Source organism: Trachypithecus francoisi, unplaced genomic scaffold (genome assembly GCF_009764315.1).
Source record: "Trachypithecus francoisi isolate TF-2019V2 unplaced genomic scaffold, Tfra_2.0 Lachesis_group4, whole genome shotgun sequence".
In the NCBI taxonomy this organism is placed as follows: Eukaryota; Metazoa; Chordata; class Mammalia; order Primates; family Cercopithecidae; genus Trachypithecus; species Trachypithecus francoisi.
The window spans coordinates 102,573,896-102,593,116 of NW_022681469.1; the positions used below are offsets into that span (position 1 = coordinate 102,573,896).

At 39.7% G+C, this 19,221-nt stretch overlaps 1 protein-coding gene across 7 annotated transcripts in view; it reads left to right on the plus strand.

The window, feature by feature from the left end:
* Positions 1–19,221, plus strand: part of PDE1C (phosphodiesterase 1C) — a 564,336-nt gene that overhangs the window by 543,628 nt on the left and 1,487 nt on the right. The window contains exon 20 of one of the 7 annotated variants that reach the window (XM_033192700.1): positions 6,512–6,721. The exons of the other annotated variants lie outside the window; for them this stretch is intronic. Coding sequence (XP_033048591.1) covers positions 6,512–6,525 — 14 coding nt within the window. The 3' untranslated portion in view covers positions 6,526–6,721. Of the gene's footprint in view, positions 1–6,511; positions 6,722–19,221 lie in introns of those variants that run through there. 7 annotated transcript variants of the gene reach the window in all.

The following is a 19,221-nucleotide window of genomic DNA, read 5'->3' on the forward strand; positions in this document are numbered from 1 at the left end:
ACAAAAAAAGCAAAACCCAATTCAAAAATGGCCAAGGGACTGGAATAGACATTTCTCCAGAGAAGATCTACAAATGGGCCAATAAGCACATAGAAAGATGCCAGTCATTAGGGAAATGCAGATCAAAGCTACAAGGAGATGCCACTTCACACCCATTAGGATGGCTACCATAAAACACAAACAGAAAATAGCAGGTATTCGTGAGGGTGTGGAGAAATGGGAACCCTGGTATATTGCTTCTGGGAACATAAAATGACACAGCTGCTGTGAAAAATGGTCTGGCCAAAGGCAAAGTCAAGAAGCAGGGAAGTGTGGCTTGCCAGGGGGAGGAGCAGTACAGGTTAGAGAGCAAGGGGCACAGGTACAGGAGGAAGAATTGGTGTCAGTAGCAGAGTGTACCACAGAAATCGGCAACTGGAACATGAATTTCTCCCAGAAGGAGTTAATTTTTGGTGCAGGCTGTCAAACACTTTAAAATGTAATTAGGATACTCAAAGAGCCAAATGGAGGAAAAATTATCCTAAAAATGATAAAGAAAAATTGTACAGAAACCAGGAAGAGCAGAGATCATGTAAAAGAAGTGATTCAAAATCTGAAATTTTAAAAAAGGAAGCAAACATATAGTCATTACAATTTTAAAAAAGAAAAAAACTACCAGTTGATAGTATAAATTCAAGGTAGAACACAGTGGAAAAGATAATTAATATTGGAGGATAGTCCTGAGGACTTTACACCAAATATAGCATAGAGAGGGAACCATATTAAAAAATGAAGGATCGTGAACCATAAAATTCTTAGAAGGCGACAGCTGGATGCGGTGGTTCACACCTGTAATCCCAGCACTTTTGGAGGCCAAGGCAGGTGGATCATTTGAGGTCAGGAGTTCGAGACCAGCTTGACCTACACAGTGAAACCCTGTCTCTACTAAAATACAAAAATTAGCCGGGCATGGTGGTGGATGCATGTAATCCCAACTACTTGGGATGCTGAGGCAGGAGAAACACTTAAACCAAGGGGGTGGAGGTTGCAGTGAGCCAAGATTGTGCGACTGCACTCCAGCCTGGGCAACAGAGCAAGACTCCATCTCAAAAAAAAAAAATTCTTAGAAGAAAACGTAGAGGTAAATCCTCATGACCTTGGATTTGGCAGTGGTTTCTTAGATATAACAACATATAAACAACCAAGAAAAAATTAGGTAATTGGACTTCATTAAAATAAGAAACTTTTGTGCTTTGGAAAAACTATCAAGAAAGTGGAAAGACAATTCACAGAGAGAAAATATTTGTGAATTACATATCTGATGAGGATTTTTCTATCCAGAATATGTAAAGAACTCTTACAACTCAACAATAAAAAGACAACCCAGTTAAAAAGTGGCAAAGGATTTGAACAAACATTTCTCCAAAGAAGATATACAAAAGACATATGAAAAAGATGTTCAATATTATTAATCATTAAGGAATACAAATCAAAACCACAGTGATATACCACTTCACATGCACTAGGATACTATAATAATAATATTTTTAAAATACTGAAATAACAAGTGATGGTGAAGATGTGGTGAAATTAGCACCCTCATATGTTGCTGGTGGGAATGTAAAATGTTACAGCCACTTTAGAACACAGTTTGGCTGTTTTTCAAAAAGTTAATCATAGAGTGACTTAAATGAAGTACTGATATATTTTACAACATGGATGAACTTAGAGAACATTTTGCTAAGTAAAAGAAGCCAGACACAAAAGGTCACATATTGTATTATTCCATTTACACAAAATACCCAGAATGGGCTAATCCATATAGACAGAAAGTAGACTAGTGGTTGTCAGGGGCTGGGGAGAGAAGAGAGTGGAGAGTGACTTCTCATGGATATGAGGTTCTTTTTAGGGGTGATGAAAATATTCTGGAATTAAACAGTGATGGTTGTGAAACATTATGAATATAGTAAAAACCCTTGAAATGTACACCTCAAAAGCACAAAATTTATGGTTTATGAATTATATCTCAATAAAAAATTTAAAAGCATGGAAGATAGACAAATTGCTGTAAACTACTTCTCTCAGAAATTTTAGTAGGGTATGGAGAAAGTGGTGGGAAAGCAATATTTCAACAAAGAGGTAATAATATCCCAGAAGTAAAGAAAGACTCAAATTCTTAGATGGAAAGTACATCTCCAATGCCGTAACTAAACAAAAACAAATTCATACCTAAAGACATTGTATGACATTGCCCAAAGCTACATCAAGGGTGAGAAAACCTTAAATGCTATGAGAGACTGATTATGTGCACGAAAGATGCAAGTAATCAACTGACAGCAAAATTTGCATTGGTAACAGTAGAAGCCAGAAGACAATAAAGAATATATCTTCCATATGCTGAGGGAAAATAGAGCAGTATGTAATAGTTCAAACAGCTAAATTATTGCTTATGAGTGAAGGCACATTAAAACATTTTCAGGTATACAATGATAATTTAGCACTCACAGACAGACTTTCATTAAAAAATGTGTTAAGGCTGGGCACGATGGCTTACACCTGTAATCCCAGCACTTTGGGAGGCTGAGGTGGGCAGATCACCTGAGGTCAGGAGTTCAAGACCAGCCTGGCCAACGTGACAAAACCCCATCTCTATTAAAAATACAAAAATTAGCCAAGCGTGGTGGCATGTGCCTGTAGTCCTAGCTACTCAGGAAGCTGAGGCATGAGAATTGCTTGAACATGGGAGGCAGAGGTTGCAGTGAGCTGAGATTATACCACCACACTCCAGCCTGGGCCACAGATCAAGACTCCATCTCAAAAAAAAAAAAAAAAAGTGTTAAGGGAAGTATGTCAACAAGAAGAAAAGTGAACCCATAAGGAAGGTGTGAGACACATGAATTAGTGGTGAGCACATCAGTAAATAAAACATGTTGGTAAATTTGAGTGACTAGTCACCATAAAATAACATCTAATTTTTGTGTTAAAATAGAAAAGAGAAGCTATAGATGGAAGGAGGACCTAAAGAATGCTAACATCTATCTTGTCTTTGGTCAGAACTTTGTAATTTTGTAACTTTTTCACACAAAGGATCATCAGTAGAATAATAGAAACATAATAGCATTGTTATTCACTGAATATTTGTGTTCCTACCAAATTCATATGTTAAAATCCAATCCCCAGTGTTGCAGGGGCCCATTCCACAGACCCTGACCCAACAACAGATGAATAACGTACACTGACACAGATATTATGCTTCTCAGTCCAGCTGAGAGTCCGGGCCACTTACAGACCCCAAGGAGAGTGTGTAAACAGTGGCAACCGTGCGGCCCACACTCGCTGTCCTTCTGGGCATTTATTCAGCACACATTAAATGACAAAAGTCTCAAGTAAACACCACTAGAAGGTAATTACTATTGCCAACTCCCCAAGTAGAGAGCAATCATGCACCTGCTGATGGCAAAGGTTAGTCTTAGGACCACATGAGTAAACAAGCTATTTAGATAGACTCCTCTACATCCCTATGTTAATTACCCTTGCTATAGCTCAAAGAGGACTAGGTTGCCTTCAGCCATAACTCCCGTGGCTTTTGCTAAAACCTTCTGGCCTTCCAAGAAGGTTTATTTTACAATTTTTCTCAACATCCTGACTGAACCCCTACATAATGTGATGATGTTTGGAGGTGGAGGCTTTGGGAGGTAATCAGGTCATGAGGATGGAGCCCTCACAAATGGGATTAGTGACCTTATAAAAAAGACCCCAGAGAGCTAGCTTGCTCTGTTTTTTCCCAAATGAGGACACAACAAGAAGTCAGCAGTCTGCAACCTGGAAGAGGAAGACGGCCTTCCCTAGAAGCCAACTGTGCTGGAAACCTAATCTTGGACTTCCATCCTCTAGAACTGCAAGAAATAAATTTCTGTTGTTTGTAACCCACTCAGTCACAGTACTTTGTTATAGCAGCCCAAGCTGACTAAGCCAAGTGTATTAGTCAGTTCTTGCATTGCTATAAAGAACTATCTGAGACTGAGTAATTTATAAAGAAAAGAGGTTTAATTGGTCTACAGTTCTTCAGGCTGCACAGGAAGCATAGTGGCTATTTCTGGGGAGGCCTTGGGAAACTTGCAGTCATGGCAGAAGGTGAAGGGGGAGCCAGCACTTCACATGGCCAGAGCAGCAGGAAACAGGAGGAGGTGCCACATGCTTTTAAATGACCAGATCTCATGAGAAATCACTCACTATCATGAGAACAGTACCAAGGGGGAAATCCACCCCCATGATCAAATCACCTACCACCAGGCCCCACCTCCAACATTGGAGATTACAATTGGACATGAGATGTGGGAAGGGACATAGATCCAAACCATATCAGCAGGCACCTAAATCAACAAATGAATAACAATAAACAAAGAGAATGTATCAACTTAATAGAAGGCAGAAAGGAAGACAGAAACAAAGAATAAAGAATGATAAACACAAAACAAGATTTAACAGTAGAAATAAGTCCAAAAATATCAGGAATAACAATAATTGCAAGTGGCTTCAACTTACTTTTCAAATATAGAGGTTATTTGATTAGATTAGAAAGAAAAATCCAGGTCTATCTTGCTTTTAAGAGATGCCTTAAAAAAACTTTTGCCATACATTAGGTTTGCTAATGTATGGCAAAAGAAATTACATGCAAAATATAAAGCTAGTTCTTTGAAAACATTCATCCATTTTAACATTTATATAGCATTTTATAATGCAAATATTCCAAAGACATATAATCATTCTCCTATTGATGGTTGTCTTCCACTTTTTGCTATTACCAACAATGCTGAGCATAATGTCGAGCAAGTGAAGCAAGTTGCAACAAGATATATGCTTGCTATGTTCTCACTCATACATGGGAACTGAACAATGAGAACACTTGGACACAGGGCGGGGAACACCACACACTGAGGCCTGTCATGGGGTGGGGGGAGAGGGGAGGGGTAGCATTGGGAGATATACCTAATGTAAATGACGAGTTAATGGGTGCAGCACACCAACATGGCACATGTAGACATACGTAACAAACCTGCATGTTGTGCACATGTACCGTAGAACTTAAAGTATAACAGTAATAATAAATAAATAAAATAATTAAGAAGATACATGCTTTCTAATGCAATTTATATTGTTTTAAAACATGCAGAAATATTAGATATTTTGTGGATGCAAATACAATAATTTCATACATATATGTACAGCAATGATAAATACCAAATTCTGGAGGATGGCTTTTCTAGAGGGAAGAGAGGGAAGTATCATAGAGGGGATCTATTGGCTAACTTAATTCTATCTGTGTTAATTTCTTTCAAAAAGTATTTGAGCAAATGTAAAAAGTATTAAGATTTTGTTAAACTGTATTGAAAGGATGGGTATTTGTTATATCATTGTTTATACGTTTCTGAATGCTTAATGATTTTAAAGATTTTTTCTTTTTCTTTTTTTTTTTTTTTTTGAGACAGAGACTCACTCTGTCACCCAGGCTGGAGTGCAATGGCATGATCTTGGCTCACTGCAAGCTCCGCCTACCGGGTTCACACCATTCTCCTGCCTCAGCCTCCCGAGTATTTGGGACTACAGGCGCCCACCACCACGCCCGGATAATTTTTTTGTATTTTTAGTAGAGACGGGGTTTCTCTGTGTTAGCCAGGATGGTCTCGATCTCTTGACCTCGTGACCTGCCTGCCTCGGCCTCCCAAAGTGCTGGGATTACAGGCTTGAGCCACCATGCCTGGCCATATTAAATAATTTTTAAGTGGACAATCTGTGGCTGTTTGGCAAAACACTTTTGTTTAGTTTTATTAAGGTAGACATGATTTCATAGATATGGCCAAGAAATGTAATGATTTCCTTTTCTAACCTATTGGGTGAGATGGGTGTTGGGATATGGGGATCTGAGTATTTAGGAAGTTCTGCAAGTAACATATCTCAATCCAGAAACCACCAACAACCACTTCATTAAAGAACTGCGTGTGTGGTTTCAGGAATTATCTAAGGGGATGTCCTGGAGCTCCAGCACCAGAAAACTGCTCTGGGGATCTCACCTTGATTTCTTGCACATCTATAGCAAAGTGACTCTTATACCTGCAGCCATTTTTTTTTCCTAGAGCCGACTTTATTTATTGCCCCAAGGGAATTTGGGAACACAGTCAAGCTTCGTGGGTGGGCCATCCATGATGGAAGCTGGGGAAATGTTGGCTCTCACTGGAGGAGTGGTCCAGAGCTTCAGCACCACTAACAGCCATGACTGCTAATGATAGTGACTAGTCAGTGACTTACTTCTGAGCAGATTCCCCAGGGCATCTCCATCACCTTACTTTCCTGAAGTGATCACTGAATGGAAAGGTACAGTACCATAGTCATTCTTCCATGCAGATAGTGTGCACGGTAGTGTTGGCTCTGTAGATGTGACTCTGCTTCTCAACTCCACTGCCTGCTGTAGAAAGAGTTTGTGTATTTAGATGCCAGCTGGCTTGCAATGACATTGTTGTGTGTCCTGTTTTAGGAGACTACGGATAAAATGTCCATCCAGAGGATTCCTCAGAAGAGACTGGACCAGCTCTGAGGTCTGAAGACATTTTAGGAAGCTTATGATTCTTTTACCAAAGCAAAATATTATATGTATTGTAAGTTATTGAGTAATTAACTTCAAGAAATGATGACTTCTGATCTCCCTAATACAGGCTTTTAACAACAGATTTTTTTTTTTTTTTTTTTTGAGACAGAGTCTCACTCTGTCACCTGGGCTGGAATGGAGTGGTGCGATCTCGGCTCACTGCAAGTTCCGCCTCCCAGGTTCACGCCATTCTTCTGCCTCAGCCTCCTGAGTAGCTGGGACTACAGGCACCTGCCACCACGCCGGGCTAATTTTTTGTATTTTAGTAGAGATGGGGTTTCACTGTGTTAGTCAGGATGGTCTTGATCTCCTGACCTCGTGATCCACCCACGTCAGCCTCCCAAAGTGCTGGGATTATAGGCATGAGTCACCGCGCCCGGCCCAACCACAGATAGTTTAACATGTATTGCATATCTACAAATACCAGGGACAACATTAGGTCCTTAACATGTATTATGTCATTGAATCCTCACAACAACCCTCTAAGGGAGGTACCATTATTTCTGTTTCACAGATCGGGAAACTGAGGCACAAAAAGATGAATAACTTACCCACAGTTAGCAAGGGGCAGGCCTGTACTCCTTTCTGTGAAAGTCATTGCCAATGGTTAAAGACTGATCCCTAATAGTCCTCACTGTAACCACTTTTCTTTTGCACTTGTATTCTGCCTGGGAGTGAGATCAAACCCCATGTACCAATATCAAGCACATTGTTGGGGTGTGGGAGGGATCCTGCACTATCTTTTAAGTGAAGACTCTGGCAAGTATTCTCTCTGCAACTGTCTTTTACATGAGTTGATTGAAGGATGGCAGTTGTCACTTACTATGGACTGGATCAAAACCTATCCCACTTGATCCAGCTTTGTTATACAGGAGCTCTGTCACCTTGAAGAAATGTATCTTTATAGGCTTCTTCTGGAATTGGCCACTGTTAGTGTGAACAAAGGACACAGGAGCTTCTGAATAGCCTTACATTTCCAATCTTCTCATGCACAAGTGGGAAAATGCACACATTGTTGAGAAAAATCCAGCAAAAGACTTAGCTTGCATTATCTCCAAAATATGTCTCCATTGAAACAACTAGAATCATGCCAAGACAAACAAAATGAAAACAAAGAACCACATTAATGATGGGAAAGTTTATAACCACATTATAAATGAGAAAATTAAAGATGATCATCACCTTGAGGGAGTTCATTTTTAGTCTATTTTTATGTCCTCAGCATTAAATCATGAGGTCACAGGGCATTTGATCGGAAGCCATCGTTTGAAAAAGAGTCGATTTTTCCAGCCTCACTTAAATTACTCCTCCCCTTTCACCTATTTGTTCAGGGAAGGAAGGCTCAAAAGCTGTGTCTCAGTGCCTCCCCATATTATCATGAGACCAGTAGATATGAGCTAAGATTTTAGCATTTGTGTAAAACAAAGGACTCAAACTTGAAAGCTTGAGAGGAAAGGAACTTGCTGACGTTCTTCTCAAGCAAACGTGGGCAGCAAAATCTAAATATCAAGACACTGCTGAAGAAAGAGAGAAATATTCAGATCTGTAGATCCCAATCATCATTTCTAGCTTGTGTATATTCAAAGTGATTCATTTATTCTTTAGTAAATGGAAGATTTATGAAGGTTACTGAGTGTGAGGTAGAGTAGTTTATTCACTCATTAAATATTTCTCACCACCAATTAATACTGTGATTAAGTTCTGGGGATGCGTATGCTCCATCCCTATCCTCAGGAAGCTGATAGGCAGGATTGAGTTATTTATGGAATAAAGCACAAAGAAGCTCCAGCAAGTCCGGGGAATCACTGGCTCAGGAATGGTTTCCAATGAGTGACTCAAATAATTATCATGACTCAGCATAATAAATGCAAAGTGTCTTAAGAATGAGAAATGTCCTTGACAGTTTTCTAATTATTTCAAGATTAAAATTCAGGCACTGGAACTCCTTCCATCTTGGTTGGTTATCTAAGGCATACTTCCCATTGGGATTTCCAGCACTCTTTGTTCTTGTGGTTAGGCATTACTCAAAGTGACTGAATGGGCTGGGCAGGGTGGCTCACGCCTGTAATCCCAGTACTTTGGGAGGCCAAGGCGGGTGGATCACTGAAGTCAGGAGTTCGAGACCAGCCTGGCCAACACGGTGAAAGCCTGTGTCTACTAAAAATACAAAAAATTAGCTGGATGTGGTGTTGCACATCTGTAATCCCAGCTACTATGAAGTCTAAGGCAGGAAAATCACTTGGACCTGAGAGGTTGTAGTGAACTGAGATCGTGCCTCTGTACTCCAGCCTGGGCAACAGAGCAAGACTCTGTCTTAAAAACAAAAACAAAAACAAAGTGACTGAATGAACCACCATATTTTTGCATTGCCTAAGTGGTTTAGAATGTGGGCTAGCAGTTTTTGCTATGCTTAAAATAGCACATAGTTTGAGCAAAGTGGTTTCCTCAGGTAGCAGAATGGAAAAATATTTAAGTATATTTATGTATATTTTTTTCACAAATGCATATTTTAGATAACTGGTATTTAGTGAATCAAAGTGGTGTATTCTCTGCCAAATATTCACAAATAAATTCACTGAGTTAATCTCTTCATTGTGTGGTGAGATCTTTCATGTAATAAAACCCATCATGTGGGGAATTACATGACTTTTCTATATTGTAGTAAGAAGATCCACCAGGAAGGGCGCTATCGCGAGACAGCAGTGATGACCTTTTATCTTCCTGTGCTGTGTAAAAATGATGGCTATATACCAAATACCTACAACATTCTGGGCACTGTGTACTGTGCAATGGCACATGGGTACTGCATATGCATGTTCTCATTTATATTTCCTTTAAAATCCTCACCACAACCATGGAAGGCAGTTATTATTCTCATTTTAAAAAAGGAAGAAAGAAAACCAAACCCGGAGTTCTAGAACCGATTATTTACTCAGGATTTCACAGCTAGTAATAGCTCAGCCCAGTGACGTGCCCCAAGCCCATGGTTTTTTCATAAGACCACCCACCTCTCCCAAAAGTAGATGTCCATGGGCTCGTTTTCCTGTCACAGACCTTAGCACTAAGATCCTGTCTTAGATCTATTCTTAGTTTAAGAATAGATTATCACCTTAGACAACACTACACCTAATGCCCATGGTATGAGAGTAATTTTCTCTCATACCATGGGTTAAGGTTGCTAAATTGTGTTTCTACAATCTTAGCACCTGGTTGAGGGTTGGGCATTCCCAGACAACAGGAACAGGGAGCAAGTTGACTGCCCCAGCATCCTTCTAAAGCTAAGTATAAACAAAATTGCCCTCAAAACAAACTCAGTCCCAAAGCCAGTGGTTCTCAAGCCTGACTATACATTAGGATAACTGGGCATTACAAACATACTGATGTTTGGGCTCCACTCCAGGGTGATCAATTACTTCAGAGACTCCTGGGGGTAAGGCTTGGCGATCAGTACTTTTCAAAGCTCCCCAAGCAATCTGATGTGTGCCCAGGATTGAGAACCACCAGTGGGAGAAACAGCTTCAGGTTGCATGGAAGGTAGCAAAACTACATGGTTTATCTGTTTTCTATGGATGCATATCCCTCTGGAGATCTGGAAATGCTGGTTGGGTTGTCTTTCCTTACCAGGCTAGTAGTGGTTTGGTTCAGGCAGGCTCAGCTCAGCTCCTTTTAAATAGCTTCTCAGACTGCAAGCTTCCTGTCCCCTGTGTTCTTTGCTCTGTGTGATGAAAAAATGGAAGCCACAGATAATTCAGCATTCTCACTTTCTTGAGGTAAAGTCCTTGGAGAATCTGGGTCTTTAAAAATGTAGATAATGGGGACAGGCTTGGTGGCTCACATCTGTAATCCCAGCACTTTGGAAGGCCAAAATGGGCAGAGCACTTGAGATCAGGAGTTTGAGACCAGCCTGGCCAACATGGTGAAACCCCATTTCTACTAAAATTACAAAAATTAGCCAGGTATGGTGGGATGCACCTGTAATCTCAGCTACCCAGGAGGCTGAGGTGAGAGATCACTTGAACCCAGGAGGTGGAGTTTGCAGTAACCCGGGATGGTGCCACTGCACTCCAGGCTGGGTGACGGAGCAAGACTCCGTCTCAAAAAAATAAAAAATGTAGATAATGGGCTTAATCATTCTAGTTCTTAATATGAAATATACCTTGAAGAGTTTAAGAATAGATTATCACCTTAGACGACACTACATCTAATGCACATGGCATGAAAGTAATTTTTTGGTCGGGTTAAAGTTGCCAAATTGTATTTCTACAAAAGGAAGGGCTCTTATCAACGTGGCCTCACTATAAAGCTTTTATGTCTTACAGAGGCAAATAAATTCCCTAGCTGGGAAGGTATGCTGCTACTAAATTTTCCTGGCACTTGCAAATCTAGATAGTTCCTAAATGTCTTCATCTCAGGAAAGGATGGAAATTGATACTGAATGAGCACCTACTATGTGCCAGTACTGTGCCGGCTGCTTTCACATGCATGATTTATTTTCATTCTTACCGTTGCCCTGTGAAGTGAGTGTTATTATTTCCATTTTTAAAAATGGAAAACTGAAATAAAGTGTCCAAGTCATGTGGGGACAGAGCCAGAACTGAATCTGGCCAGCTTCCAAGGACGGTGAGGAGTTGCAAATGAGCTCATGGAAGATGAAGAACAAGAGGATTGGAGAGACGAAGACAGTAGTTTTCAAACTCCAGCACAGTAGAATTATCTGAAGAGCTTAAACAATTCCTGAAGGCTTAGTCCTACTGTCGGTTCTGCTTTAAGTGATCTGGGGTACAAATTGAGCACTAGGAGTTTTAAAAGCTATCTATGTGGTTCTCATATGCAGCCAGGATTGAGAACCACCAAGTTAAAGAGTCCTGAAGCTTGTCTGGCTAGACTCCACTGGCCTTAAGTTTTGGAATACTTGTTAATATTCCATCCTGGTAGAAGGGAGGGAAAAGATGAAAGCAGTTATTTAAGAGAAGTTTTTAAATCAGGACCTTAATGTAGTTACTTCCTGAGCCATTGCCACAAACTATTTTAAAGTGGGGTTAGGGGATGACTTACTTTTGTTTACTGGGAAGCAAGATTATTGCTTCAAAATTATTGATTATTCAAGGGTATTTAAGAATCCCATATATGACACAGGTATATACCTAAATCTTAATAATATAAGTGAGATACAATTTTTGACTTGACTCTTTTAATTTATTATTGGTAGTTACTAAAACTTACTCCGCATTTTGGTACAAGATTATTTTCAATACGGGAGGATGGGAGGAAGGGTCTGAATTCAGATTGCACGTGTATGAATCCAGATTCAAGACTCCTTTGTGCTCACTGTGTGACTCTGGCCAGTTACTTTAGCTCTCTAAGCCTCAGTTTCCTCACCCAAAGAGGGAGTGATAAAAGTACTTGCCTCATAGGATTGTAGTAAAGATTCAAAGTTAAATTCTTATCATTGTGCCCAGTACATAGTATCAACTATTATAATGATTTTACCACAGCGGTTCCTGAAATGAAAATCACAGGCTCAATTCTCATATTGTCCCATCCTCAGTGGAGCTCACGTTAACATTCCAGTCCCTTGCAGTTCAAAACTCCTGGATGGTTTTTGTGCATTTTTATAAGGGCTTTCTACGACAAACAGGTACTGATTTTAGAAACAGAATGTATAGTAGAATTTTTTCCTTCATGTTAAATAGCATTTAAGTGGCAATAAATGATTATTCTGATTTTGTTAGTTTAGTATATGTGGTTTGGGGGGTGTGTGTGTGTGTGTGTTTCTGTGTACACATTGCAGGTAGAAAGTGTCTATAGGAGGAAATGCTTTTTCCCAAGGTCATATCGTAGCATTATGTTTGAAAGAGAAAAAACACAGATATCCAACACTTATTTTTGTTTAAAAGTAAAGCTGCCAATATTAGAATTTACTCAAAAGCTCCGAGTAGACCAGATTATTGCCATTTGAGGTGATGCTCACCTGAAGAGGTTCAGAAAACCTCCACCTGAAGATACTACTACACTGCAGTGTGGGGTTCCAAAAGTCACACTGAAGTCACAGTGGATTGAAAGAACCAGGGCCAGTGCTATGGGAAATCATACTGAACTCAAGGGAATGAGGCCAGACCCAAGGGTGGATGAGGACTAGTGACTGTTCTCTCTGGATTGCTCTCACTTAGTGGAAAATAACAGGATATACTGGGTTAATGACTTGATATAGTATGATGTGATAATAAATTAATTCCATTTTTCTGAAAGTGTTTTCACTCTGTAAGATGCCCTTGATAAAAAGGAGCTATTTAGCCAAATAAAATTGAGAAAAACTACATGCTATTGGCAGTTCTCAGGGATTCTAAAGAGATGTTAGCATTATTTAAGGTACTGGTAAGTCCTGGTGTAAAGACACTAGTTTAACTTTAACTCAGTTAAATTTGATTGAGGAAATCTTCTCCCCCCCCAACCACACCTATTACACAGCTTTGATGAAGGGCACTTTGATTTCCAGTAGACGAATATAAATAATCCTAACAACTGTATTTGATATATTAATAAATTTGAACCTCTTTCCTGGAGAAAAATAATTCTGTGCAACTGTTTCCCATACCAAAACAAAAAAGTAGCCGCCAAGAAAAATGATCAGAGAGAGAGAGAGAGAAAGAGAGAATGGAGAGAGAGAGACAGAGAGAGTGAGAGAGAGAGAACAAAAGATAGACTGGTTGTGGCAGTGAAAGGGGAGAAAATCATAGACACTTTTTGGGAGAAATTGTTATGTTTATGAAAAAGAATTAAACAATTGAGAGTTAAAACTCCTAAAAGAGCATTGCTTTTATGAAAATCAAACATGGAGCATAATTGTAAAATAAAGGATGGTGATGTGTCAATTTTTGACTTGAACTTTTGTTTTTCTAAGCATGTTTAAAAGTAATATAGATAATAACTTTCCCAAGTTCAGGCTCTGTACTGAGATATGTGCCTTTGTCAAAATCTTCTTTCACTAATAGTATCATTTTCTCCAAGAAAATTGTTCTAAGAAATGAGGCCAGGCTTTTTAAAAGTATCCCAAGGGGATATGAACAGACACTTCTCAAAAGAAGACATTCGTACAGCCAACAGATACATGAAAAAATGCTCATCATCACTCGCCATCAGAGAAATGCAAATCAAAACCACAATGAGATACCATCTCACACCAGTTAGAATGGCAATCATTAAAAAATCAGGAAACAATAGGTGCTGGAGAGGATGTGGAGAAACAGGAACACTTTTGCACTGTTGGTGGGACTATAAACTAGTTCAACCATTGTGGAAAACAGTGTGGCATTTCCTCAAGGATCTAGAACTAGAAATACCATTTGACCCAGCCATCCCATTACTGGGGATATACCCAAAGGATTATAAATCATGCTGCTCTAAAGACACATGTACACGTATGTTTATTGTGGCACTATTCACAATAGCAAAGACTTGGAATCAACCCAAATGTCCATCAGTGACAGACTGGATTAAGAAACCGTGGCACATATACACCATGGAATACTATGCAGCCATAAAAAAGGATGAGTTCATGTCCTTTGTAGGGACATGGATGCAGCTGGAAACCATCATTCTCAGCAACTATCGCAAGAACAGAAAACCAAATACTGCATGTTCTCACTCATAGGTGGGAATTGAACAATGAGATCACTTGGACACAAGAAGGGGATCATCACACACCGGGTCCTAATGTAGGGGGGAGGGGTTTGGGATAGCATTAGGAGATATACCTAATGTAAATGACAAGTTAATGGGTGCAGCACACCAACATGGCACATGTATACATATGTAACAAACCTGCACATTGTGCACATGTACCCTAGAACTTAAAGTATAATAAAAAAGAAGAGAAAAAAGAAAGTATCCCAAGGGGAAGAAGTGTCTAACTTGCTGATAATCAACCATTTACTTGTGGTGGGGGTGGGGATCCAGGTTTGGTTCTTCTCCACTAGGGGTGGGGGGTTGTATGACTGCTTCGATTCAGCTGTATGACTGGTTGGATTCAGCTGTGGGAAGTGCCCAGTCATTGAAAGGAGGAGGGTCAGACCCTTCCAATAGTTTAGGTATAGCCAGGCAATGAATGAGGGCACCCTCAGAAGGCCACACCAGCACCCCAGAAGAATGGTCCACATTAAATGCAAGATGGTGCCCTCATGCCTGGCTCTGGTGTTTTGCTCTGTCACCAAGTCACAATCCATTGCAGTGGGGAAAGGTAATGAATGCATACAAAACAGCAATGTACGAAATTTTCCTTTATCCCACATTTTGAGTGAGGGTGACAGCAGCCATATAAGTATTTCCACAAACTCAGTGGGGAGCCGATCTCTATCAGCAGGTTCAACTCTATTTGCAGTGACTCCAGTGGCAAGGAGAGGTTTTGTTCTGACAGTCAGAATTCCAGCAAACGGTAAATGTTTCTTCATGCTGAGAAGTGGGAAATTCAATGATACTTTGGCTGAGTTCCTGCTAAGTAGTGAAAATAGAATGAATACGGAGAGGGACTGTGACTTGAAGAGCAGAGAATCAGCCGGCCCAGACATTGCAACAATCCGCTTTTAAGCTGAAGCCCTCTCCCCTTTCTACACCATTCTTCAGGGTAATAGCACTGTTTTTATGTTTGTTTCTAGGGAATTTGATGCCATAATTTCTTGTTTGCCCTAAGAAACAGAATTAAGCACTCTGAGATCTAATAAACAAACCTATAATAATATAGAAGAATATATATTACTATGCCACAACAGAGTCATTTGCTGCAACTCTTTACTTTATGTTAGGATATTGCAATAGGTAAAGTTAGCGTGGATATCAAGGAGCTTGTAGCAATGGCATCATTTATACCTGAACACCTTTTTCTTCTGTGAGTGAGTCAAAGGTTTCGGAGGATGTTATTAGAATGGAAGCTCTACGAAGGCAGGGATTTCTGTCTGTTCTGTTCACTGTTATATCAATAGCACACAATAGGTACTCTAAGAAGTGGGTGAATAACTATTAATCTGTAGGCTTTGAAAAGTGTACTCAGCTATGGCTCGTCTGAGATGTCTAGTACTAAGGTCCAAGGTGAACTTGGTTTTACTGATTTTCTCTCAGGTGTGATTTTGTAGAATAACTCTGATAGATGATTCTATAGAAGAAAATTTTTACTAGTATGTTTCTTTTTTAAAAAGTTACATGACTAGGGCCGGGCGCGGTGGCTCAAGCCTGTAATCCCAGCACTTTGGGAGGCCGAGACGGGTGGATCACGAGGTCAGGAGATCGAGACCATCCTGGCTAACACGGTGAAACCCCGTCTCTACTAAAAATACAAAAACTAGCTGGGCGAGGTGGCGGGCGCCTGTAGTCCCAGCTACTCGGGAGGCTGAGGCAGGAGAATGGCGTAAACCCGGGAGGCGGAGCTTGCAGTGAGCTGAGATCCGGCCACTGCACTCCAGCCTGGGCGACAGAGCGAGACTCCGTCTCAAAAAAAAAAAAAAAAAAAAAGTTACATGACTAGAACTTGATCATCATGAAAAATTAGAAAGTATAAACAACCAAAGAGATAAAATAATCATGTTTATGCTACTCAGAGATAACCACTGCTATGATTTAAATGTATGCTCTTCCAGATTTGCCTATGCACATATGTTTATATCTAATAGTAATGAGGTTAGATAATATATCCTGCTTTTTCATTTAACACTATTACATGAACCTCTATTTTTGTTAGTAGTCACCTGTATCATCTTTCCATAGTATCACAGTAGCATATTCTAAGAATGGACCAGAATTAACCAATTTCCTATGATTGTTCATTTAAGTTGTTTCTCATCTTTTATTTGATCACAAGCACCATGCATGTCCCTGTTATTGGAAGAGATGTGTAGAGCTGGTTTTTCACAAGGAAGCCTCAGGCATTGGACAGATGTGTCCCCGACCTTGGCCCTTCCAGCAGATCCACTGTGTGTCCTGCTCCTGCACTGGCTTTTTCAGTGACAGTCTAGGAGCCTCCAGGGAGAGCCAGTGAGCAAGGGTTCAACTGGCTCTGTTTCCTCGCACTTTTCACCTGGTTATTATATGTCATCTGTTTCTGATGATCATTTGACTTGTTTTCACCTTTATTCATGTTTACATTATCTCACTGACCAAATACTTTCCAGCAGAACCTAGAAGGGATGAAGGGGGGGCTGGCGCAGAGGGGAGCAGGGGGAGGACAAGTCAATGAGTACTTTACCTTCTGTGTCTAGATCTGCAGATTTGATGCTGTCCTTATTATTATTAATTATTATTATCTGAAGTTCCTGCTTTATTTAAATTTCCCTAGTTGTTACCTGGTGTCATTTTTCTGTCCCAGGATCCCATCCAGGATAACCTATTACTTTTAGTCATCAGCTTTACTTAGACTTTTCTTGGATGTGACAGTTCCTCAGACTTCCCTAATTTTTGGTGACTTTGACAGCTTTGAGGAATACCTGTTAGGTATTTTGTAGAATATCTCTCAATTGGAATGTATTTGATGTTTTTCATTATTAGAATGGTGTTACATATTTTTTGGGAGGAAGACTCCAGAGATAAAGTTCTATTTTCATCATAAAATATTAATTTTTATCACATACTAATGGTGTCAACCTTGATCTCCTGGTAGAAGTCATGTTTACTAGATTTCCCTACTATAAAATTACTCTTTTATCTCATATTTTTATTTACTTATTTATTTATGAGAAGGAGTCTTGCTGTGTCACCAAGACTGGAGTGCAATGGCGCCATCTTGGCTCACTGCAATCTCCACTTCCCAGGTTCAAGTGATTCTCCTGCCTGAGCCTCGCAAGTAGCTGGGATTACAGGTGTGTGCACTACCACACCCTGCTAATTTTTGTATTTTTAGTAGAGATGGGGTTTCACCATATTGGCCAGGCTGGTCTCAAACTCCCGGCCTCCAGTGATCTGCCCGCCTTGGCCTCCCAAAGTGCTGGGATTACAGGCGCGAGCCACTGCACCCGGCTTGTCTCATACTTTAGTCTGTACTTTTTGGAAGGATGTCATTTTGTCCAATCCATACCAAGGGCTTCTTCTCCTTAAGGGAGGTGTGTGTATACAAATTATTTGTAATTCTCCTGTACAAGATGTATAAGGTATTTTTCTATTCTCCCACAATTATTTATTTATTTATTCAATTATTTATTTATGTCAGTGTGGACTCATGGATATTTATTTTACACTTTGGGTTATAATGCAATACTGCCTTATTTATTTTGTTGCTCAATTTGGTTCAATTTTGGTCATTCAGTAGATCTTTCATTCAGGGCTCCTTTGTCTATTGTTGTATTTGTGTTTTGTTTGTTTGTTTGTTTTTTGAACACTTCAAATGTTCTGGCTCTACAAGATGCTTCAGGTGCTTCTTGTGTATTTTGTATCCTAGTTCTAGAATCAGTCATTTCTACAAGAAGCCCTGGTTTCTGCTATTAGCAAATGCCTTTGGAAACGAAGATCAGGGTAGTAGATGTGCTTATTGCTGCTGAGACGTCTAGATTTGTATTGACTTCATCGGTCCTAGACCCGCCCCCTTCAGCTGATAGAGCAAGAAAATATGTGTGTGAATGCCAACTCATGTACATACACATATCTATAAATATTTTTATATATAATCACCTGTATCTCTATTAAGCTAAATATTAATTCATAGTGATATCTCCAAGTTCATTACTACATGGACCATTCTAACCTCCTCCAACATTTCTCACCATCCACCCTTTGTTTACATAATTGTTGAGTTCCAGTATACAGGTAGAGTGGTCTGAGAATTGATAACCAATAGCCCCATGGGAAACTATTTTATCAACTAGAATAGGGTGCTTGTGTACAGCTTCTTTGGCCTTTAGTCTGCAGATTCTGTTCATATACAAGGTTAGTTTGATGACCATCTTGTCCCCGACTCTTCAGTGAGGTTGTTTCCTACGTTGGCAATGCATTTACATTGTCTTGTTACAGTTTGCATTTCATTCTAGGATTCCTCTGACCTCTTAAAAAGGTTTTTTTTAATTTGCATACATTAAGGATTATTCTATGTGCTATAAATCTCTATGGGTTATGACAAATGTGTAGTGTCATATATACACCACTACAGTATTGTATGCAAGAGTTTCACTGCCCTAGAAATTCCTTGTGCTTCACCTATTTAACCATCCCTCCTCTTTCCAAACCCCTGACAATCACTGATCTTTTTTATCATCTTTATAGTTGTGTCCTTTGAAGAATGTCATGTAAGTGGAATCATATGCTATACAGCCTTTACAGACTGACTTCTTTCACTTAGCAATATGTATTTAAGATTCATTCATGTCTTTGCATAGCTTGATAGTTAATTTGCTTTTTATCACAATGAATAATATTCCATTGTATAAATGTATCACAGTTTGTTTATCCACTCAACTATTGAAGGACATCTTGGTTGCTTCCAGCTTTTGGCACTTATGAATAAAGCTTCTACAAAAATTCATGTGTGGGTTTTTATGTGGACATACGTTTTCCATCAGTTGGGTAAATACCTAGGATACACAATTGCTGCATTGCATGGTAAGACTATGTCTAACTTCATAAGAAAT